General features: G+C 39.2%; 1 protein-coding gene and 1 long non-coding RNA gene across 2 annotated transcripts; one reads left to right on the top strand and one right to left on the bottom strand.

Moving 5' to 3' along the window:
* Nucleotides 1-11,211: 11,211 nt before the first annotated feature.
* LOC127942786 (uncharacterized) lies at nt 11,212-11,763 on the bottom strand. The gene is made up of 4 exons (XR_008149426.1): nt 11,646-11,763; nt 11,460-11,525; nt 11,334-11,399; nt 11,212-11,273 (listed from the first exon to the last, which is right to left on the bottom strand). It is a non-coding gene; the product is annotated as an uncharacterized LOC127942786 (long non-coding RNA).
* Nucleotides 11,764-21,981: 10,218 nt separating this feature from the next.
* LOC127942554 (uncharacterized) lies at nt 21,982-25,361 on the top strand. The gene is made up of 3 exons (XM_052538344.1): nt 21,982-22,369; nt 22,841-23,705; nt 24,668-25,361. Exons 2-3 carry the CDS (start codon nt 22,917-22,919, stop codon nt 24,812-24,814), a joined length of 936 nt encoding a protein of 311 aa, XP_052394304.1. The 5' UTR covers nt 21,982-22,369; nt 22,841-22,916; the 3' UTR covers nt 24,815-25,361.
* The last annotated feature ends 549 nt before the right edge of the window (nt 25,362-25,910 follow it).

Genomic DNA, 25,910 nt, shown 5'->3' with positions numbered 1-25,910 from the left:
TGATTTAGTGACACGTTTGGGCAGATTTGTTGCAACATCATGGTTCTTGCTAAAGCACTTTGAGATGATCATTTCCTGTCACTTGCATAACTTACCTGCAGAAGCAAGATAAAATGAATTCACAGGTAATTTTTTCAATGGAGACAAAAAGAGCAACAACCAGAGTAAGTAAAAACAATATGGTTTCCAATGCATAATTTGGCATTCAGTAAATAATTGCCAATTTTATTTTTATTTTTTCAGGGATTCACTCCAGACTGGAAAAAATCGAAAGGCTTGTTATCATAAGTTATCGTGTTGTGTGATTTAAGATGGATCCTCCATACTTTATGAATGTGTTAAAGTTGCTGTCCAAATCTAACATTAAGTTAGCTGGTCCACTGCTAGCTTTGTTAGTGGGTTTCCAGATATTAATGGATGTAAAGTTCTCATGCCCATGCCTTGTTGGGTGGAATACAGCGATATCAGTTTTAATCTTTTTTGTACCTGTTCCCGTTGCTATTGTTATTATCCTTCTATTTTTCAAGCTTAGAGCACAGGGCACCAGTGGAACATCTCAAGTACAGGACAAGTGTGGATCTGAGTGGAACTGTAGTACATTTGTGATTTGTCTGGTTCCATTTGTGGTGTGGTTATGTTTATGTTTAATTGATGGCGATTATATTGCGTGTGCAGCAACAGACTGGAATGGAAAGTATGCCTGTGATAATGAACTACATCCAAATTGTCTGAATTGGTGCAAACCTACTGAAGTAAACCAAGGAAGAAATGAGACTGAACTATATAACTACACACAAATATGGATTACTATATCAAAGGTAGATATCACAGGATTCTCAGCCCATGCACTTTCTTATACTGTATATGTAAAACGTTTAAGACTGCATTGCTATTTTTATCGCTTTACATATATTTCAGAATTTCCTGAACATAACTATAAATAAAAAAAAATATGATTAATTTTTCAGTAAAGCATATCAGATCCAGAGTATTTGCATGATTCCAGCACAAACACAATGCAGAGAGATTTTTGATTAGCCCAGTTTTCACATTAAATTAATAGAAGGCATATGTCTCCAACTTAATTTGAGGTGAAAGAAGAAACATTCTGTTCTTCTGAATAAACCGTTACTCCCAATGCACCCTTATGGCAATTCTTACATGTTGGTGATCTGATGGCAAATTTGTCTGAATGACCTTTGGAGTACAAAATCAGCAGCAGTTACATTTTCATGTGAGATCTGGTTGGTTACACCAACCCCTGTGCTCAAGGTATATTATTACTGAACTAATTGTTATACAAATCTAAAGCAAATTAAACCCACAACACAGCAAATGAACCAACTTATAGCTGTGTGAGTCTAATTATTACACCTATTATATTGTGTACAAATATACCCAACCATTTACCTGTTGTATTGTATTTTTAAAATGTTATGTACTTAAATGTACTTAATTCATTCGTTGTTTTATTGAGTGTTTACATTTTTATTGCCAGGTTACAGGTTATTCTCTGGCTTCTGTTGTCTGCATAGTAGCAATTATTTTTGTGACTATTGACTACTGTAGAAGTAGAAATTCTACAATAAGTGGGGAGCAGCAAGTCCCAGAAGATCCTACAATTGGGGAACAACAAGATCTGAAAGATTCTGCATGTGGGGTAAATCTAGACCCAACCGATACTACAACAAGCGAGGGATACCAAGACCTGGAAGATCCTTCAAGATGTCTGGGAAAGCATAACCCAACAAATCCTACGAAGAGTGGGGCACAGCAAGACTCAAAAGATGCTACAACAAGTCAAGGACAGCAAGACCCAATAAATCATGGTACAGTGAGTGAGGAGCATCTACCAAGGTCACAACAGGAGCCAAACAATGAGAGCTGTCACATGACAGATGCTGAAACCCCAACAGAGAAAGACGCTTTTATAAAGCAGTAGTGGCATTTGCTATGTTTCACTTTTTTTAAAATGGGAGAAATCACAACATATTTTGAATTCAATTAAAACAAAATTGTCTGTAGAGGGAAGTAAATTAAACATTTAAATTTGAAACTTTACAAACTGGTCTATTGGTGTGACTGGAGGGTGCTAAAGTAGAGACAACACAAGTAGAAACAGTCACTGCTAACTGGAACAATCTTCTGTAATTTAGTGTACTGAGTAATGGCTGTTTTTCTTGCATAACTCACCCCTTTTATTTATTTTTATTTTTATTTTTTTGAGTCTCCTGGTTTGATTTCATTTCTTTAATAGGTGATTTGGTGAATAGGTGGATTGTTCTCGCATGCAAACTTGTCATGGCTCTCTTGAAGATAATTTTTGCATGTTTTGCGGTTTTGCAGTTTCTTGGAGCTACTTTAAGTACAGTTGAGACTTTACGAAAACTATTACATGACAGATAATTAAATGATAGATAATGAAAGTTTGTTTTGAAATGCTTTTATTTTGTACAAGATAGACCAAAGTCACACTTGTAAAATAGTAATAATAACGAGCAAAATAGCGACAAAAGCAAAGAAGCTTGTATTTAAAAGCAAACAATTACTAAATTCTGCCGATGATTACATTACTGTTTTAACATAACTGTAAATTTCTTTTTCAACAAACTTTTCTGCTTGGTGATCATCTCTTTCACTTCCAATTGATTTATGCATATAGTGCATATTTAAGGTAACAATGCAATAAATAATTTAATATTATGTCATTAATCCCTCATGTCATTCCGAACCAGTAAGACCTCCATTCATCTTCTGAACACAGTTTAAGGTATTTTAGATTTAGTCCGAGAGCTCTCAGTCCCTCCATTGAAACTGTGTGCACGGTATACTGTTCATGTCCAGAAAGGTAAGAAAAACATCAAAGTAGTCCATGTGACATCAGAGGGTCAGTTACAATTTGTTGAAGCATCGAAAATACATTTTGGTTAAAAAAAAACAAAAATGACGACTTTATTCAGCGTTGTCTTTTCTTCTGGGTCTGCTGTGAGCGCGACTGCTGTGACTGTTGACGTATGACGCTGCTGACGTGTTTTCTGGTGCGCCATGAAGCGCTCACAACAGACCTGGAAGAGAAGACAATGCTGATTAAAGTTGTTATTTTTCGACCAAAATGTATTTTCAATGTTTCATTGCCCTAAACTTCACTCCTCTCCAAACAGACCATCCTTAGAAATAGGGGCATCCATGAGAAAAGATTTGTCCTTTTCTTTAATATCAGTGAGATTAAGCCAAAGGTAGCGCTCAGCCGTAATCAACGAGCAGTATGTTTGGTAGTGCACAGCAACAAATCTGTTGCCTGTTGCCGCTCTTTCACAGCTTCAGGTTTCATGCCCTCTCCTTCGTCGAGTTCCTTTAAAAGCTCCGCTTGGTAGGCCTGAAGAACCGCCATAGAGTGGAGCGATGCACCCACCTGACCTGCAGCCATGTAGGATTTCCCTACGAAGCTGGAAGTGACTTGACACGCCTTTGAAGGAAGAAGGGGACGAGAATTCCATGCTATGGCTGAATTAGGCACGAGATGCTCGGTGAGAGTCTCTTCCACCAGCGGCATCACTGAATAGCCACGGTCCGCTATGTCAGAAATGGTGGTGAAATCTGCAACCGCATCGTTAGTAATGCACGCAGAGTAAGGCTGTTTGCAGGACCTCGAAACCTCTTGGTGGAGGTCCGGGAAAAAAGGCAAAGGCCTGCGGGTCTGTGTGGGTGTACGGCTTGTTAGGAAATGGTTGTCCAGCTTCGATGAAGGTTGGGCCTCGGCCTTCTCAACCTCCCAATCCAGCCCCAGTTTGTCCACAGCATGGGAAACCACGTCCAATAGCTCGCTGTAGGAGGGGGAAGCACGCTTCTCCTGTCCACTAGGAGGGAGAGAGCTGAATGCATCGGCCACGATGTCCTAAGATTCTGAGGCTGCGGTGGATAAGACGCTGTCATCATGCAGCTCACAACCGAAAGAGATAGGATCGTAGGTCTCCGGGGTGGGCTGTAAATCCTCATTTGCAAAAATGACAGGTTCTACAAAGTTTTTGCCCAGTTCCTGCTCTCGAGTCTAGGAGATAGAGCGACGTTGAGAAAAGTAAGTTGCTCGAAGAAAAAACCTGCTGAGAATGAAAGATGGTTTCATTAGGGCACAGCTGTTTCGCTTTCCTCAAGGAAATTAAATCTGAGCAAAATAGCACGCGGCACTCAGGTATACTATGTGTAAGCATGCGTGGGTCGGTGCCAAGTGCTATTTGGCCAATAAAATTGGCGGGATGGTAGAGGGTTTCAGACATTCATCACACCGAAAGGTGTTCCCATATGGTGACGTCATCGCAGTATCAAAGTGACCGATGAAAGGGAACATCAAATATTCTTTTTTGGGTGAACTAACCCTTTAAAAAGATGCAGATTGTCTTAGCTTAGGCTTGTTTCTTGCATATTACTCAAACATGGTGTAAGAAGTGGCACTAGATCCTGAACATGGCCTCGAACAGCATTCCTACCCCCGAGGTCATGCAGATTTCCAGGGATACAAAAAAAGGCGATTAATGGGGAACAAATGTCTATATATCTACAATTACATTATTGTGCTGAATGAGAAACAAATAAAACATCTGAAAGCTATACTTGATGCCTTGGGAGTCTACTTATTGCACACAAAACAATGTGATCTGCAATCGTTATATGTTCAGGAAGTGGACGAGCCTACATACCACTTTCTCAGATGAAAGAATGAGCATCAACCTGTGAATACAGGGAAATTAAAGATTAAATGATTTGTAATTAATTTGTTTGTGGTTTTTCCTGGATATTGGGAAACATTTAGATTGATGTGTGATTTATAAAAACATGCCTCTGGGTGTAATATTAGTATTCTTGGGAATCATTCATACAGTAATGTTGACTCCAACATGTTAACAAAGGTTTGGCTGAAATACATGATTTCAGTTTCATGTAAATCTGGTTGATTCACTTCATGATATTTTAAATAGTTGGGCTATAAAAGATAGAAGCAGACAAAAGCACAGTCAAAAAACGTCTCAGGTTACGAATGTAACCATGGTTCCCTGGGAGGGAACGAGACACTGCGTCCTCTGAAGGGACACTATGGGGAACACCTCATCGTGACCCGTGTCTGAAGCATACTTTGAAAAATGCCAACGTGTTGGCCAGCGACAGCCTCTGACGTCGCTACCGGCGCGACTATAAATACGCGCCCGTAGGACCCGTCACTTACCTTCTTCGTGAAGCTTGCGTCCGAAGCATGGCAGGGAGCTAGAGGACGCAGTGTCTCGTTCCCTCTCAGGGAACCATGGTTACATTCGTAACCTGAGACGTTCCCTTTCAAGGGAACTTCGAACTGCGTCCTCTGAAGGGACACTATGGGGAACAGTATACCCACGCCGCCATGCTGAGGGGAGTGCAGGCCAGAATCATGGCAAACACTAAGTACCAACTCTACCATTTCACCGGGAGTCGCCCCTGGGACGGTTCAACGGCTGTCCTTGACATTATCCCTTATGGCCAAAGGCCTAAGCTACATACCCAACTTACCTGAAGGGCCTCGGCCCGGGGTAGAGCTGAAGGCTTGGAATCACGAAAGATACCTTTAAAGGGATACGGCTAAGAACTTAGCACTGTTTATTACCAAGTCTTGCCTGTCACAAAGGAGGGGGCTCTCGTGGCACTCTGATAGAGCAGCTCGTAGATGGAATGGCCCGGGAGCAGAGCAATTGGAGGACGGAACATACAGATGAAGCCTCGGCCACGCCTGTACCATGGCGTCCAGCCCCAATGGAGCTGGATGAGTCAGAGGAAGCCAGAGGGGATAGTGCGACGCTCTCTTCAATCAATCACCTTTATTTATATAGTGCTTTAAACAAAATACATTGCGCCAAAGCACTGAACAACATTCATTTGGAAAACAGTGTCTCAATAATGCAAAATGATAGTTAAAGGCAGTTCATCATTGAATTCAGTTATGTAATCTCTGTTCGGTTGAAATAATGTCTGTTTTAATTTGCAATCAAGTCAATGATGAGCTCTCTTGAGCCGCAAAACCAATCCACACAGGTCTGGCCAACCTCTCTAACTCTGCTTCAACACCTTGGTGCGAAGGCGCCATTCCCCGAGCATCAGCAGGATGTCTGCTCTCACAGTGCGTCTCAAAACAGTATGTAGTACTGGAGCGCTCTGATGAAAAAACGAGAATTCAGTCTCCCATGAGAGAAGGACTCCGAGCTCCGAGCAACATGCTCATAGGTGACCCTTTTTGAAAAGGGGAGCGCTGCTAAACTACCGCGAGAACTGCCCACACAGCCCCCCATGTTGAGGGGCGGTGCTTGAGGTGTATAACAAATACACACTGGTTGGATGAAGCCCAAGGAACCCCGGGGCTAATCATCTTTAAGAAAGGGAACGAAGCGGAGCGCGTAACCCTTACCGTACAGGATTTTAGAAAGTGTGCAGAGCCTTGCATGCACACTTACCACATACGTGGATTTGAGACAGTGCGCAAAGTGTTCACGTGCACACTGACCACCATGTGGTTTTGAGAAAGTACACAGGCTTAGCGTGTGTACAGAAAGGTTCCTAAGCATCGCAGAGGCGCTGGATCGCACGGGAGAGGCGAGCTCCAACCCTCAAGCGAGGGGAGTATCACCTGAGGCAGTCCATACAGAAGGACTCCGTAACTACCACCTCCCCAGATGCGCCAAGCGGGTGACCTGGCCAGATATCCATGAAATTCCCTGCAGTCATGTGCCAGTTCTGACGATCAGCCAGGCTCCTCGGGAGGGGTGTGGGATGAGCAACAGAGCGCTTGCTTCCCGCATGTGGAACTCGCTCCGCGGTGGGTGTCGCGCCCTGGGGGGGCGAACCCACGTGGCACGGCCGCCTGCCGAAAGCCTGTGATTGTGGCCAGAGCATGAGGCTGGAACTGAGCACTGTAAAGGAAACTCACAGAGTCTGTTAGTAGACATAACCACCAGCAACATAACACCCATAAGCAGAAAGGGTTACATACTCACCTGTACTGGAGTCCCGCTTTACGGGGCGTCCCCTTTTGGTCCGGACCATCAGTAAGGTGGTCACTATGAAAATAGGACCAACCAAAAACATAACAGGTCCAGGATAGGAGACTGTTATGTGAGAAACTTTCCACCTAACCCCGATCAGGTGGAGCGCTGGTGGCTACAGGGGAATTAGGCAGGGGAGAAATAAAACAGAAGTTATAAACATCCAAAAGGAAGTGACGAACTCCTAGGTATCGCTCCGATCCGGACGAGAACGCTGCCCCGTCCGAATCACATCCCTAAGACCCTGCTTACCTCTTTGTGACCCGCGATTCCTCTTGCCCCTGCCCTCAGGCGGGGGAGGAGCGCGAGCCGCGACACTAGCCTTCTGCGCCCGTCTTCGATCCTCAGATCCAGATGGGCCAGGACCCCTTTGTTGTTCGGGCTCTGCTGCTGCGTATGATTTACCATTTAAGCGGGATGTATCCTGAAAGGGCTTAGATGGCAAAGAGGGAGATTTTAGAGAGGATGTTCCCCCACTGAGAGATAGCTAGCCAGCATCTCTTCTACAGGGGGCATCCTCTCATAGCCGTTCTCGTGCATGCCATCGATTTCAGCATAACTCGTATGCTGAAACCGATGGATGCGAGAGAAAAACGGCCTCTTCCATTCCTTTTCGACTTCTGCATGTAAGTAAGGCAAGAATGGGAGGCTCACCTGGGCTGGCGGGCTATGGTCAGAAAAGTAATGCTCATCGAGGCTACCTCGCGACGTTACCTTTCTGGCACGCTTCCATGGCAAGTTTATTTATTTATTTATTTTTTTTTTTTTTTTCGCGTCGCGATCCATAACCTCTAACAGCTCCCCATACGCAGAGCAGGAGAAATGAGCGGCTCAGCCTCAGCTTCTTCGCCACTCTCAAATATCTCCTGCTCTTTCTGGGTAGAACCCAGCAGAGCACTAACTTCAGTGTCAGAAAGGGTTAATGAGAATGCATCTTCCTCCCGAAGTTCGCTCTTGTTTGACACCGGAGAGTGTGAGAGGAAAAGTCTCTCTCTACACTCCTCAGCGAGATCCACCTGTGATCCCCACTAGCTCATTCTCCTCCATGCCTCGGCAACGGCGGGTCCTGAGCCGCGAGATCCAGATGACAAACGACAGCGGAGCTTTTTCACAGAAAAACGCTCGCAGTGCGCGCAGATTGCCCCATCAAGGACATCGCGCGCATGCTCTTCGCCCCCAAACAAGAGACGCAAAGACTGTGTGTGTCATCAGGTGTCAAATAACGCTGACATGGATGCACACACTGTTTAAACGCCTTGCTAGTGGATGCCATGAGAACGATAATAGATCGCTCTTACCGTTCTGGTCATTTCTCAGATGCACGCTTCAAACAAAACAGTAAATGAAGACGAAGAAGATAAGTGACGGGTCCTACGGGCGCGTATTTATAGTCGTGCCGGTAGCGACGTCAGAGGCTGTCGCTGGCCAACACGTTGGCGTTTTTCAAAGTATGCTTCAGACACGGGTCACGATGAGGTGTTCCCCATAGTGTCCCTTCAGAGGACGCAGTTCGAAGTTCCCTTGACAGGGAACCTACTGAATCTACAGTATATGTACTTCAGATGATGCTTGATGATGCTCTTTGCTCTTAGCCTGCTTGCTGTTTGTTCCACTCGAAAGACGTATTTATCATCCATTTTAACTTTAATGCAAACATTAATTTTAGATTTTTTTAGATATAATGAGAACGATCACATTTCATTGGTTGTTTGAACCAATGAGCATTAATCTGTGTCTTCAGCGAGTCATTTCCTATCATGTTTTTGGTCAGCGCAGCTTGGGGAGTGCAACTGTGACTGTTCAGTTTCTTGCAATTTGGTTTTGTTTATTTATGTTTTTTGACTCTCAAAGCTGGGATTCCCATCCACATCCATTATGTGACTTACAGACTGCAACGGTTTGAGTTAAATATCTTGGTTTTCTTCTACTGAAGAAACTCACCTACATCTTGTATGCCCTGGAGCTATGCAAATAAACAACAAATTTTCATTTTTGGTTAACTATATCCCTTTAATTAAAATGCAGATTGACTTAGCTTAGTTTTGTTTATTGTATATTACTCAAACATGGTGTAAGAAGCGGCACTAGTCCCTGAACATGGCCTCGAACAGCATTCCTTCCCCTGAGGGCATGCGGATGTTCAGGGATACATGCAAAAATTTCCCAAAGAGGTGAGAGTGGCAGGTCTGTGGCGATTAATGGGCAACAAATATTGACATATCTACAGTTACATTATTGTGCTGAGAACTAAAAGCTATACTTGATGCCTTGGGAGACTACTTCTAGCCCACAAAACAATGTGATCTGCAAAAGTTGAATGTTCAGGTGTTACAGCCAAGCAGGAAGTGGATGAGAATACAAACCGCTTTCTGAAGAAGCTGAAGGAATGAGCATCAACCATTGAATACAGAGGAATCAAAGATTAAATTATTTGTGATGAAATCAGTTTTTTCCTGGGTATTGGGAAAGATGTAGGGTGTGCTGATGTATGAGGTATAAAAAAGAGCTGTTTCCAAGTAAAACTGAAAGCATTTACAAAAATGCCTCTGGATGTATTGTTCATATTCTTGGCAATCATTCATACAGGAATGTTTACAGTTTTTTTCAATCGCTAACAAGCGCTTAACCATACTTCAGATACTTTTTCTAAACTCTTAACACAGACTAACACCTACAAAACACAATTGGCCAAATGGATAATTTTCTTCTCAAAAACACATTTTGTTAAGTATATACTAAATCTTCATTTCAAAATAGAACACATCTTTCTCTGCACACACCAACTTTACCAAAACACTGGAAATCTGACTCAAAATTAAATTATTCTGTCAAAGAATAACACTTGTTTTCACCTCACAAGTTACATGCAGTCAATCAAAGTACACCAGGTTTCAAAATACTGGCTATTGTTGACATTACAAAAACTGCATAGACTTTTCAGTCTCAGTTTTACAGGTATTTGCATGCAAAACATGCAATTCACTGTTTTACACTAAATTTCTTGGTTAGGAACTGTATGTCCAAATGTACAGTAATGTTCACATTCAAAAGCATTCCAGTAAAAAGCTATTTTTTTCCTTTACTGTTTACTGCAGGAGGTACAGTAGAAACACGGTATGATAGAACAGAAAAGGTTTGACAGTATTGCCTACAGTGAACAAAATATCCATGAAACACATAAGAGCATTCTGAACAAAAAAACAACAACAGCAAAAAGCCCAGATAAAAAAAGAGGGGGGGGGGGGGTAAAATAAAAACAATCTCTCACTGCTCCTCTCACTGCTCCTCTCACTGCTCCTGCTCCTCTCACTGCTCCTCTCACTGCTCCTGCTCCTCTCACTGCTCCTCCTCCTCTTCCTGCTCCTCTCACTGCTCCTGCTCCTCTCACTGCTCCTCCTCCTCTTCCTGCTCCTCTCACTGCTCCTCTCACTGCTCCTCTCACTGCTCCTGCTCCTCTCACTGCTCCTCTCACTGATCCTCTCACTGCTCCTGCTCCTCTCACTGCTCCTCTCACTGCTCCTCTCACTGCTCCTGCTCCTCTCACTGCTTCTGCACCTCTCACTGCATCTCTCACTGCTCCTGCTCCTCTCACTGCTCCTGCTCCTCTCACTGCTCCTGCTCCTCTCACTGCATCTTTCACTGCTCCTGCACCTCTCACTGCTCCTGCTCCTCTCACTGCTCCTGCTCCTCTCACTGCTCCTCTCACTGCTCCTCTCACTGCTCCTCTCACTGATCCTCTCACTGCTCCTGCTCCTCTCACTGCTCCTCTCACTGCTCCTCTCACTGCTCCTGCTCCTCTCACTGCTCCTGCTCCTCTCACTGCTCCTGCTCCTCTCACTGCATCTTTCACTGCTCCTGCACCTCTCACTGCTCCTGCTCCTCTCACTGCATCTTTCACTGCTCCTGCACCTCTCACTGCTCCTGCTCCTCTCACTGCTCCTGCTCCTCTCACTGCATCTTTCACTGCTCCTGCACCTCTCACTGCTCCTGCTCCTCTCACTGCTCCTCTCACTGCATCTTTCACTGCTCCTCTCACTGCTCCTGCTCCTCTCACTGCTCCTCTCACTGCATCTCTCACTGCTCCTCTCACTGCTCCTGCACCTCTCACTGCTCCTGCTCCTCTCACTGCATCTTTCACTGCTCCTGCACCTCTCACTGCTCCTGCTCCTCTCACTGCTCCTCTCACTGCATCTCTCACTGCTCCTCTCACTGCTCCTGCTCCTCTCACTGCTCCTCTCACTGCATCTCTCACTGCTCCTCTCACTGCTCCTGCACCTCTCACTGCTCCTGCTCCTCTCACTGCTCCTCTCACTGCATCTCTCACTGCTCCTCTCACTGCTCCTGCTCCTCTCACTGCTCCTCTCACTGCATCTCTCACTGCTCCTCTCACTGCTCCTGCACCTCTCACTGCTCCTGCTCCTCTCACTGCTCCTCTCACTGCATCTCTCACTGCTCCTCTCACTGCTCCTGCTCCTCTCACTGCTCCTCTCACTGCATCTCTCACTGCTCCTCTCACTGCTCCTGCTCCTCTCACTGCATCTCTCACTGCTCCTGCTCCTCTCACTGCATCTTTCACTGCTCCTGCACCTCTCACTGCTCCTGCTCCTCTCACTGCTCCTCTCACTGCATCTCTCACTGCTCCTCTCACTGCTCCTCTCACTGCTCCTCTCACTGCTCCTGCTCCTCTCACTGCTCCTGCTCCTCTCACTGCATCTTTCACTGCTCCTGCTCCTCTCACTGGGCCTGCTCTTCTCCCTGGGCCCCTTGCTCTTACTCTTCCTCGTCCATACATTGCAGTGTTTGTCTTTTTCTGTTCCCAAAAACATCACTCTTCAAAGTCCCCCTTTTATTGTATAAGTGTCAATGTAATAGAAAAAAATAACCCCTGCCATTGAGTCTAAGCCAGATAGGAATCAGCTGTGGTTGGCCCAATTTACACAACATAAATCAGCTAAGATATATTGTTTTTGAACTGATATCAATGCAGAAGCAGAGGTTTTTATACTGCATCTAAGGTTTGGAACATTGTTTTTGCTATTGTGGGATGTCGTGTGTTAACATTTGTAAATACTACAAAAACGATCCATAATTTTGTTGGGAGGTATAGCTTGTCTGTTCAGAAAATGTAAGCATTGTGGAAATGTGTTCAATGACTCTATATTGTGTGAAAACGACATGAAATGTGTGAATGGTATGGCCACAATAGACCGATGCTGTGTCAATTGTGTTTAGAGTTTTGAAAATGTGACAACTGCTTGGACAAATGCTTGTTAGCGACTGAAAAAAACTGTAAATAAGACTCCGACATGTTAACAAAGATGAAAGTGAATGAAAAAGATGAGATACATTATTTAAGTTTAACATAAATCTGGTTGACTTCAGTCCAGGAGATTTTAAATAGTCCATGGGCTATAAGAGCTAGAAAAAGCCAAAAGCATAGTCAAAAAAAAAAAAGAACACTACCAAATCTATATGTACTTCAGATGCTTGATCATGCTCTTGACTCTTAGTCTACTTGGTATTTGTTCCATTCGAAAGATGTATTTATCATCCATTTTTTACTTTAATGCAAACATTATTTATTAATTTTTTTAGATAAGAACGATCACATTTATCACACAGAGATTACACATGTCATGTTGTTTGGGAAAATTCTTGCATAATTTAATAAACATAATTGCATGATATCAGATAAAAAATAATAATAAAATAATTTAGAAGAGAATGCAACATCACGGTTGTTTGAACCAATAAGCATTAATCTGTGTCATCAGCGAGTCGTTTCCAATCGTGCTTTTGGTCAGCCCAGCTTGGGGAGAACTACTGCGACTGCATGGAAAACTCGCTGTTGCACTTAAATAGCTTAAAGGTGCCATCTGTAATGTTTGGCAAAAAAAATCAAGTCATACTCCACATTCCATAACAGATGGGGGCAGTATGTCTCAAAAAAGTGAATTGGTCTACTCTAGAGTAACAAACGAGAAACGGCATAGTCTCTATGCTCCGCCCCTACCTTCACAACAACACTACAGCCATAGCCGAAGCCTAACTGTGCGTTCACACCACCGCCGTCTAGAGCGTCAGAAATCGCTCTTGCCGCTCTGCTCACGACGCTGCAGAAAGATTTGTGAGCGCTCAGGCGCTCTAACGTAGATCGAATGCTTATTTTGTATTTAAAGCGGCCGCAAAGCAAACAAGCTTGTTGGTCTCGTGCAGACTAACCACAAGGAGTTATAACCTCATTAAATATTGTTGTGGACGAAATATTAGGATCCTTTACTTAAAATGAACAATCTCAGACACCTTGGTCCACGTATCACTTTTAAAAAAAATTTGTATGTCCTTGTACGCAAACAGGGACACATAATAGATTAATACAAACGCTAAACAGCAATAATCAACCTGCCCTTTATTCTGCTTGGGAAATAATGTGCCAGCTCTCAAGCATTCACAGTGAGACACACGCAATTGACTCTTTTCACATGCTTTCACGCCACACATCAATTTTTTCACGCACAGAAAAAACACGAAGCAAAGAGGACACAGAGACCAACAGACTAGACAGAGCAGGTTAGTTATGATATATAGGGCTGTGCAAAAAATCGAATGCGATTTTCATGCTCCTCTCATCAGTAAAGACGCTCCTGTAATTATAAGTATAAATACTGTAACAATATAAATACTGTTCAGTTTATTGCACAGACCGATCATTTTATGTCTTTACACATCAATGTATCATCACAAGCTGCAGGGTGTAATTTGGTTTTGTTTGTGTATGTTTTTTGACTCTCAAAGCTGGGATTCCCATCCACTTCCATTATGTGACTTACAGACTGCAACGGTTAGAGTTAAATATCTTTGTTTGTCTTCTGCTGAAGAAACTCACCTACATCTTGGATGCCCTGGAGCTAAGCAAATAAACAAAAAAATATATTTTTGGGTGAACTATATCCCTTTAATAAAAATGCAGATTGACTTAGCTTAGGCTTGTTTATTGTATATTACTCAAACATGGTGTAAGAAGCGGCACTAGTCCCTGAACATGGCCTCGAACAGCATTCCTTCCCCTGAGGGCATGCGGATGTTCAGGTGATACATGCAAAAATTGCCCAAAGAGGTGAGAGTGGCAGGTCTGTGGCAATTAATGGGCAATGAATATCGACATATCTACAGTTACATTATTGTGCTGAGAACTAAAAGCTATACTTGATGCCTTGGGAGACTACTTCTAGCCCACAAAACAATGTGATCTGCAAAAGTTATATGTTTAGGTGTTACAGCCAAGCAGGAAGCAGACGGGCCTACAAACCGCTTTCTCGTGAAGCTGAAGGAACAAGCATCGACCTGTTAATACAGGGAACTCAGAGATGAAATGATTTGTTATGTAATGATTTATAATTTATCCTGGGTATTGGGAAAGATTTAGATTGATGTTGTGTGATGTATAAAAGCATGCCTCTGGGTCTAATATTTGTATTCTTGGGAATAATTCATACAGGAATGTGGACTCCAACATGTTAACCAAGGTTTGGCTGAAATACATGATTTCAGTTTCATGTGAATCTGGTTGACTTCACTCCAGAATATTTTAAAAATGTCCATAGGCTATAACAGATAGAAGGCAAAAGCATAAACAAAAGTCATCCACTGACCATTGCTTTCTGTTGGTTGGTGCACCAGATTCCTATAAATTACTAAATTTCACTCATGAAATGTTAAAGAGCACCAGTAAATGTGACCACACTTTAAGGCCCTTACTAATAAAAAAAGAAAGAAAAAAGAAAATAAATCTTCACATCTGTATTTTAAAATTGTATTTATTTGCATTTTGTATTCATGTGAAGTTGAGGTAGAATAATGACATTTTGGTGTCTCCTAAATTGTATTTCAAAGGCACATTTTCATGGTATGTCTGCACTTTACTCACATGCACCATGAGATTACTGATTGTATTTTATGCAAACAGCCCCTCAGGTAGTTCAAGGAGAAGCGGAAATGTAGTGCATCAAATTTCAGTGAGATCACACAACCATTCTGAAGTATCTGCCCCTAGGGTCAATCTGCTATATTTAAGCAGGGACCTGTGGGATCAAATCAGACAACAGAAGAGCAGTTAATCTAAACAACTGTTCACTGCATCACCTGATAACAAATCTAGAAGACATTTCTTTCTTCTTTTCTGAGAATCTAGACAGACATCGCATTTAAAGGTAATGTGCTTTTTACTATTAACTTGATATATTGTAACATCATTTTTTGGGTGTTATTGTCGAGTTTAATTTATTATAACATATTAAGTGATATTAAAAAAATCTGATGCAGATAGAATTCATATATATATATATATATATATATATATATATATATATATGGGAAGGGTTAGAAATGCATAAGATCACCATCATCCTTAAAAATATCTTCTTTATTCATATTTATAGGTCTATGAAGACCTTTTAACATTTATCATAACCTTTCCATTGCACAAATAAATAAATGAATGCATAAACTCATTTAAAACAATCTTTATATTGATACTAAAAGCTTGTTTTTGAATATGTGAATAATAATTGTTTCTTTTTTTAATGAAGGAATCGCAATGGGAGACAACATGAATAACCCAATGGCAGACGTTCTAAAGATGAAACACAAGAATTATTTAAGGAGTGTCCATCAAATTCTGAAAGGAACTCCTGTTTTTTCGACTTTTCCATTGAGTATTTTGTTTGTTGGATTGGAGAAGCTGATTGAAATAGAAATGTTTTCATGCCCATGCTAAATACAACGAGCTAAATATGTTGCTAACAGTGTCCATCTTCATTGGGCCTGCTCTTTTTACATATGTTTTAATGTTCCTCCTTTTAAGACCTTTTAAACTTACTGCAAAGACATATGAGAAGACTCGTTATAACGGTCCTAAAAAATTTTTAGCGTGTCTAATTCCACCAGTAATTGGGATCGTCATCTTGTTACTTGATGGTGATTATTTTGCTTGTGCAATGACAAACTGGAAGGGAGAATATGTGCCTGATATGACGTTCAACAGGTCTTGGTGTAAACCTACTGAAGGGACACAAAATGTGACAGAGCTGAAAGATCTAACTTGGAAATATATTCATCAATCTCAGGTAAATATATGCTGTATGAACTATTCTGATATACTCTATTGTAATATAAGTTGACTCTTTTGCTTAATGGTTTATTTCACAAAATGGAAGAATTCATATATTCATTCAGTCAATCATTCATTTAATCATTCATTCTTTCATTCCAGTGTGCCGGATACATCTTGATCTCTGTCTTCAGTGTCTTGATGATTGTCTTTTTGGGTATTAATGACTGCTGCATTACTGGGAAATGTGATTGCTGCCCAAGTCGACTGTTATGCTGCCAACAAAGAGGAGAGAGTAATGATGAGGAAAAAAACGAGAGTGCAGAAAGTTCAGAAAGTTCCGAACCTTTAAAAGGGTTTAGTACAGCCTATGTAGTTCTTCAAAAGAAAATGTAAAATTAAGAAAACATAAAAGGAATGAACTTGTGAGGGTTATCTAATATGAACGTGCCTAGTCATATCCACATAAAGTTGTTCTGAAACCTTTGAATATTTTAAATAAATTTAAAGTATGAATTTTAAAGTAGTATTCTTACAAATATATATATATATATATATATATATATATATATATATATATATATATATATATATATATATATATATATATATATATATATATATATATATATATATAATGTTTCATTAAATGCATTATAAATGCATTATATATATAATGTTTCATTAAATGTCTTTCTGTCATTTAGTTGGGTCTCACGGCATATACTTTTAATTTTATGGATTTGTTTTAGAAATATGTTATTCTCATACTTGGTGATGGTAATAAATGTATATACTATTTCAGAGTATCAATAATTTTGGTGTTTATGTCCCTGTCAGCTTATCATTTCTTAAGAGCAGGGATGTCCCGTCCTGTTCCTGGAGGGCTGGTGTCCTGCAGAGTTCAGCTCAAACCCCAGTATAATATAACCTTAACTAATGAAGGTCTTACTAGGTCTATACTAGAAAGTTCCAGGCAGGTGTGCAGAGGCAAGCTGGAGCTAAACTTTTCAGGACACTGGCTCTCCAGGACCGAGTTTGGACACCCCTGCTTAAGAGTGTAAGATTGTAATTACCTGAATTATATGTAAAGGATTATGTTGCATGACATGTATTTTTTATATTTGTATATGTGACCATGGATCACAGAATTTAACAGTCTTTAGTCTCTGTAGCAATAGCCAAAAAATACATTGTTATTATTTAGCTTTCAGATGATGCATAAAATCTCAGTTTATGAAATCTGACACTTATGACTTGTTTGGTGGACCAGGGTCACAAATGTCCAGTGTGTTTTCATGTATGGTCACTTTAGCTTGCACTTTAAAATTAACTTTTTAATGCCATTTAAAATTGAGTCATAATCTGTTAGATTGCACATTTTTATTTTACAAATAAAATCACATTTTCGAAACATTGAAGCCTCCATTCATTTATTCTATATTATATGTATTTATACTGATGACTGGAAATGGAACTTAAAAGGCAATTTATTTTTAATGGTTAAAATGAGAGTGATTGTGGTTTTGACATTGTATTGTTGCTGTATTACAATTAAACGTATTGTGCACACATCAATGATTGTGCATAAGCTAATTTCCTTTTGTAAAATTTCCATGTCCATGCAAAGAGACACAACCGTTCCAACTTCAGGCCTGTGATGAAACTGAATAGCTTCATCTTTCTTGAACCTGCTCTTCTAGCTCTTACTGTAATAATGTTCATTCAAAAGCCTTGCAGATCTTCATCTTCCCCTTCAGTCTGATTCCATCTTCATTTTGCATGTTTCTGTTGTTGTCTGAGGGAGAATATGTTGGGAAGGAGATTATATATTGGATGAAGAGCATTTTGTCTGGTTTGTGTGGTGTGACGTTTTGCATGATGAAAAAGTAAGGGAAAGGTTTGAGCTGTTTGTTGACATTGCAACAAAACATATATTTTGTAGTTATTTCTGCAGTTTTCTGGATGGTTTGACAGTAGAACTTGCCTGTAGCTATAGTTTTTGCAGTTATGGGAATGCTTCATTCAGGGAGGTGTAGGAATGTTACTGATGTAAAGGATCACATTTCAGCTTCATATACCTATACTTTTGATGCCAAGTATGTGAAGGCATTCACTTATACATCAGTGTATGGTATTTGACATGATCGACTTGACAAGAAACCTTTTGAAGTCACAACAGACAGCAAGATCCGATAACAGTGAATGTAAACTACAGCACATTTTAACCCCTGATAAAAACTTTTACAATTATTATTTTTTCTTGCGCTCTTTAATGTAGTTCACTTCCAAGTTTGCATGAGTGTGGTTAAAGTATGTAATTTACATATTGTATGTCGAATTATTATTATTATTATTACTATTTTAAAGGTGCCGTAGAGACTGATGTCATATAGTGACTATTGTTTTTTGCAAATATCTAAGTACTATCTACTATATACAGATATACAACCATTCAGCCTTTTAAAAGACACACATTCAGATTAACCAGTCTGCATAATGATCCTTGTGTGTTTAAAAAAATAAATAATCAAAATTCAAAAGCAATATACTGTTTTCTGGATGGCTTGACAAAACTTGGTTTGACAGGAGAATTTTGCCTGTAGCTATTGTTTTTGTAATTATGGGAATGCTTCATTAGAAATGTGTTATTAAAGGGTTAGTTCATAGTATATGACTTCTTTCACAAAATTGCATCAGTTTGCTCCAAGAGGCCTTTGATTACCCCTCGGGGCTTCTGAGACACTTATTTTTATGGATGGGCACATTTTATTTAACTTCTTTTGGACTGATGCACTGCAACACCTGCTGAGTGGCATTAACAGCTTGAAAGATCAATACAACTCCGGCTGAGTTAGTCTGAAAGAAGAAAGTCGTATTCACCTTGGATGACTTAAAGGGGAGTAATTCGTGGACTAATTTTCATTTCTGGGTGACCTAATCCTTTAAGACCCTAACATGTTGATTCAATTAATAAAAATGTTCAAGTTTGTTCAAGTTCAAGCAGTGAGTTTTGTCAGTTCTTGTATAGTAGCTCATAATGATCCTAATTTCAAGGATAAACTATTCTGCTAAATTACTAAATGTAAATCGATAACGCATGTATTCCATTTAATGATCTCTTTTGTACTTCTTGTAACGTGTTAATCTTTTGAAGAATTTTAGTTTAATGCTCTGTTTTATGACATTGTGTTACCAAGTTGTGTTATAATGCTATTTGTTGTTATTTTATTTGACCATGAAGATTAAAATTATATCTGATGAATGTCATTGAATTTAGTTTGATAGAACACATCTGCGTTACTCCTCACAAAGTGTTCGCGAAATAAAAGTTTACCCTCATTATGTAATTTGCATGAGTAGGCCATTGTTTTCATTGTCCCCTTTTCCAAGTTCCACGACTTTTTTGCAACTGTTGTAGGAGAAACTTTATAGAAGATATACAATATTTCTACTGTACTGTATGTTTTATATCATCCAGAAATATTTTGTTTTATTTATTTATTTACTTTTTTGCAGCAGAATGGCGGAGGATTGTGCAATTAGTAGGCTAGTACACTTAAATATTATATAAGCTAATTTAACACACAGGTCCCATATTCATTTTATACAGATCTGAAAACAATGATTAATTTACTAAAATCACTAAAACTGTTTTCTTTACTGAAGAAGATCTTCCACCATGTAATGATCTTATGGAAGAGTCTACAGATGTTTCCATAAAGAGAGAGATGCAGCCAAAGGACTCATCTAGTCTCTGCCTCAGCAAGATATTTTAAAGCAAATTCAGGATTTTTATTTTTTATATTTTGTAAAAAAAAAAAAATAATAATAATAAAAAAAACTGCTGTTTTTCAGCATTAAGTTACATTAAGGCTTTTGAAAATGTAACTGAAGCAGTAGTTTGAAATTTACTTTACATGCCCACGCTTGTGCAGTCAAACTAAATAAAAATCAAACACAGCTCATCTTCATTGAACCTGCTGTTTTTCCTTTTGTTTTTCCTTTTAACCCTCTGAAGTCGATTAACGCGGATACGCGTTTTGAGTCATTTTCTCCTGATAACCCCGAAAATAACTTAAATTACACTTTCAGTTTTAATTGTACAGATAAGATCAATACATCAATCAAATCTGTAAAGGGTCTACTTTTTTGGATACAGACATAATAACAACAAACCTTTGTGCATTTATAAAATAAAGATAACAAACAAGGTGGTGCTTTCTGCAGCCTTTGTCTGCGCTGATCTTCATTTACAAACACGTCATTAAAATGAACTGTAACTCTGTGAATACTCAACGAAGAGACATGATAGAGATATCTATAGAAAGCCTGACATTTCTACTTTTAAACTAAACAAAAACAGATATTCTGTGATAAAGTAATCCATATGAAAACAACGCAATGTCTATTTTTCATGTCTCCCTCCATTATATCTAATGTGACCACGCCCCCGCGTTGAAGTCGCTCTCTAAGTCGCTTTGGATAAAAGCGTCTGTTAAATGTATTCATTTAATTTAATTTAATTTAAAATCTTGAAAGATCCTTGAGCCTCTTTTATGAATTTTGATCTTCAGTTCTCTCCATAGATTTTCGATGGGATTTAGGTCAGGTGATTGACTGGGCCATTCAAGCAACTTGATTTTTTCCCCCTTTGAAACCACTGCATTGTTTCCTTGGCCTTGTGTTTGGGATCATTGTCTTGCTGAAATGTCCACTCTCTTTTCATTTTCAGCCTTCTGGGAGATTTTTATCCAGAATCTCCCGGTACAATTCTCCATTCATCCTGCCCTCAATAATTAGAAATCTGCCAGTACCCCTGGCTGAAAAGCAGCCCCAAACTTAACTGTTGGTATGGTGTTCTTGGGGTGGTGGGCAGTGTTTCTCACCATGTTTCTTCTCCAAACATGGTGTGTAGGATGACTGCCAAAAAGTTAAATTTAGCTTTCATCTGACCACACTATAGTCTCCCAGTAATCCACAGGCTTCTCCTTTCTTTCTTTCTTTCTTTCTTTCTTTCTTTCGCAAACTTTAACTGAGCCTCAACATGCTTTTTGTTCAGCAATGGTGTCTTGCGTTGTGAGCGTGCATGGATGCCATGGCGGCTCAGTGCATTGCTTACAGTTTTATTTGAAACAACAGTAACTGCTGATGCAAGGTCTTCCTGAAGTTCTGTGCGAGTGGTTCTCTCTCAATACTGACAAGATTTCAGTTGATCTCCTGTCTTTCTATGCCATTTTGCACCGTGTTATCTTCATGTGTTCAATACTTATTCCCTGTGTCATTTCACTTTGGCTCAACTTGTATACTTAAATGTTCTGATTTTTTTGCATGAATTCAGTATTTGGCTTGATGGCTACATCTGGTGGAAATTTTGTGTCAATAGCCCACTTATAAATCCCCTTACTGATAAAAATGCTGATGTGTCAAATACTTATTTCACCCGCTGTATGCCATGAAAAATAAAGGCAGTTCTGAAGGCAAAAGTGGGTCCAACACAGTACTACAGGGTGTATCTTATGAAGTGGCCGGTGAGTGTATATTTTGCACTAGATTTGAGTGGGTTTGAGTTCTCCTAATATGTCCTGCTAATGTGTTACACTGTTATTGAGCTGTACCAATCAACTTTCAACTGACTTGAACTGAAAAATTACACTATTCATAGTTTTCAGTTAAGTGACTGGCTAGAAGACCTGGTGGGCAAAACATCTAAACATTTAAAGTGCCTTTGAAACAGGGATATTAACAGAACAAATTCAGCACACACCTTATTTATGATGCAGGAACACCCCCCCCCCCCATAGCAGTGGTGTGTGTGTGTGTATGTTCACTTCTCATTGCTATGTGCGTGTACTTGGATGGGATACATGCATTTCTGTAATGTTTGCCATATTTATAGCTACTGTATGAACAAACTTTTGGAGAAACGAGATGAACACGGCTAAATCTTTCAGTGCTACAGAATTACCGCTGCAAATTGTTTAATCATTTTAAACACAAACAGTTTAGGGTTAAATACTTGTTCACAACATACATTTCCTTTTGTGCGAAGAAGGGTAGTCGCTGTACAACAACAGGATATGTGGGTACCTCACCTGTTGATAATCAATTCCTGTCACCCTCTTCCTGTAGCTACAAATGCAAAACAAAAACAAAAAAATATCCTGACAATACTTCAGAAGAGTCAAAACGAGCAACAAGGGTAAGTAAAACAGAATAATTCTGTACAGTTCTGCTGTAAATGTAATCGCAGTGCATCATTTATTTAAACACATTATTAACTTAATTATAAATTTTTCCTTTTGTTTTACAAAAGTGTAGCAAATGTTTAAATTGTTGATGTTAAAAATGAAATACCATTATTATGTTTGCTATTATGGGGATGTGTTCAGTTTTCCTTCCCTACAGTATGGGAGAAATATGATAATGCATAATAAAATTTGTAATTATACAATTAACCATATATCATAAAACATCATACATTTGCATTGCCACAAAACTAAACTGAACCTGTCTCCTCCAGGGTGAGTTTGTGGATATGATTAAAGATTTATTAAAGGGATGTTATCAACATTGTATTAACTCTTTCTTTCTCTCTTTCTTTTTTCTTTCTTTCTTTCTTTCTTTCTTTCTTTCTTTCTTTCTTTCTTTCTTTCTTTTTTTTTGTTACCAGAACAAAGTCATTTCTCACCAGAAAAACAACTCATTTCACCTGACCAACATACTGTGCTGTGTACAGACCTTCAAAGATGCCTTTTCCACAGTTTCTAAGACTATATGGGGGCAATATGACCAAAATGAGTATGGTGACTTCAGTTCCACTCAGCATTTTGTTAGTGGGTTTGCAGGCAATGATTGATGTAAAATTTGCATGTCCGTGCATTCCTAAGTGGAACAAAACTATATCCGCTTTAATCTTTGTTGCTCCTGCTTGTCTTGCTTTTGTTTTAATGCTATTGTTTTTAAGGCCTTGGAAATATGAATGTAAATGGACTATATGGAAATGTTGCTGTTGTGGAGAAAAAAAAAATTGTGGAAGTTGCTGTTGTGGGGGGAGAAAAATTTGTGGAAGTTGTTGTTGTGGGGTGAGCAAAATTTGTGGAAGTTGCTGTTGTGGAGAAAAAAAATGTTGTGGAAGTTGCTGTTGTGGAGAAAAAAAATGTTGTGGAAGTTGCTGTTGTGGAGAAAAAAAATGTTGTGGAAGTTGCTGTTGTGGAGAACAAAACAAAAGAGGAGCATCTAAAAGAGAAGACAAGAAAGAAGCATCTCAGTCTGAAAAAGATGAGCTTGATGTAAATTTTAGTCGTGAAAAAGCTGTTTTAGCTTGTTTAACTCCGAGTCTTGTGTGGATCTGTTTATGCTTCATTGATGGTGATTATCTCACATGTGGATTAACATACTGGGATGGACACTATGCCTGTGATAAAGAACTGCATCCAAATTGCCTGAATTGGTGCAAACCCAATGATCTGGGACAAGGAAAAAAAGAGACTGAACATGAATATGAACAAACACGAAACTGGATTGCCATATCAAAGGTAAATATAATAGGCTTTTTAACCCAAATTTATTTTTAATAATCTACTTTTTTTTTTTCTGAATGTCTTAAAGGAATCTAAATCGTAATGTTATTTATGCTTATAAATTGTGACAGATACTATTTGCTTATCAGTATTGTTGTACATTAGCAGGATGCACTAATAACAGAGTGTAAATTATTTTATTAATTAAAATTATTAAATAGACGCTGCCTTAATGGTACAACAAAACCCTTTCATAACCTACCTACACCTAAACCTACCCAAATAATACATCATTATTAAATACACATTAGGCCCTTGATTTCCACTTGACATCCACAAGCATAACTCTCTGTGACATATACCCCCACAGATGCTGATTAACACTGTCCGACAACATAAGATGAACAAGACGCCAGTGTGTTTATTCTCAGCATTATAACTTTATTCTCATCATTGAATGAGTTTTTACTCAATATTTTATTTAAACATTTTTTTCCTGAAATTTAATTCGTTTTTTTCTCGAAATTTTATGATTTGACCCCCAGATATAACATCCATGCAATCACTCCGTTGCTGATCTATACAGGTGGAGCTGGGAAAGGTGGGGGGGCACTGCAACTGCTACTACAAGCACTAGCAACGTTTTTGAATTCTGTTGGCCTGCTCAATCTAGAGTTTCATGACAGAACTTTCTATTAATATTTTACAGTGGTAAAATTGCAATCAATAAATAAACATTCTGAGACAGGAAAGGAAATTAATAATTGAGAATTGTATTAACATTAAGTCCCAAATTATTTCAGGAGACTGTGCCTCCCTTTCGAGCTGCTACACAAATGTCTGAATTCAATAGTTAAATCTACAAGTGAAAATATACTCAACATATGTATATGAAACAACCGTATTGTTTTTTTTTTTTTTTAACACACACACACATATATATATATTAACTGTATATCTATTTTTTTTTTTTTAAGACTACAGGTTATGCTCTGGCGATTATCTTCTGCTTCATAGCAATTATTATTGTGTTGTGTGAATGCTGCAAAAGTGGAAAAAAAAAAACAGAGACAACAGAGGAGCATCTCAAAGAGGAGACAGCGGAAGAACACCTGAGACTTTGAGACTCATTAACAAGACAAGTAACACAGATATAACACCGTTTTGAAGTGACAGTATCAGCGATATCAAATTCCATCAGCTTTTTTGTACATTGTGACCTAACAAAGTTTGGTTGTATCTTCTTGAGTGAGCCTTTTGCATGCAGCACAAGAGTCAGGGGTATTTTTGTACTGATTTTATTTTCCTTTTGTATTTTTATAATTTGTATAAAGAAATGAATTACACCGTTCATAGAGGTTTGTATGTTACATTTACACTTGATCCCAAAGATTTATTTCCTATTTGTGATTTTATTTTATTTTTAATTGAGATAAAACTTTACAAGTTGTTTACAATTACCTAAACAAATGTACTATTTTATTTAGATTTGACAGCTGTTCTTCTTGTGTCTGGGTTTGAATGATTTAATCAGGTTCACTTTAATGGTCAATCTACATCAGCAACAGCAATACATTTTATACAGAATCCTCCAGACAAACTATTGATTATGCCATTATTTGTTGTATTAGTTTATGATCAATGTTAACAGATCCTTTTAAATATTTTTTTTTTAAATAAAGATCTAATGTTCCAAATTAGAGATCTCATCTTTACACATTGATTGGTGAAAAAATAAAATAAAATACTGATGATCTACTTTTTACTTGGTGGCTGCTTCTAAAAAACCTCCTACTCAGTGTAGGCTACTTAATTTCTATAAGTACTTACTTAACGAGTGCTAAAAGATTCGGTACTCTACAGACAAATCTTGTTAAGTATAAATGAGGTCCAGGCATCATCCGCCATGTTGACGTTATCTTGTGACTTAAGACGTAATAACAAGCTCAACAACTTAATATTTATGAGCAACATGTTTAACAGATTTCTGTCTGACAGCAGCCAGTGCTGCAGACAGAGATCTGATCTCACCATCATCCAGTCTGTCTGGAATGACATGAAGAAACAGAACAAACTGAGACAGACTCAATCCAGAAGAACAACGTCTCCAAGATGCTTTAAGAAACCTACGGGACGATCCCCATGACCGAACCAAGTGGCAAATGTTGTGGCAATCAGCCGACCCTGCACTGCAGGACTAACTCCAGGAAAAAGAAGAAG

The sequence above is a fragment of the Carassius gibelio genome, chromosome A22 (assembly GCF_023724105.1).
Source record: "Carassius gibelio isolate Cgi1373 ecotype wild population from Czech Republic chromosome A22, carGib1.2-hapl.c, whole genome shotgun sequence".
NCBI classification, from domain to species: domain Eukaryota; kingdom Metazoa; phylum Chordata; class Actinopteri; order Cypriniformes; family Cyprinidae; genus Carassius; species Carassius gibelio.
This window is presented reverse-complemented; position numbering and strand designations above follow the sequence as displayed.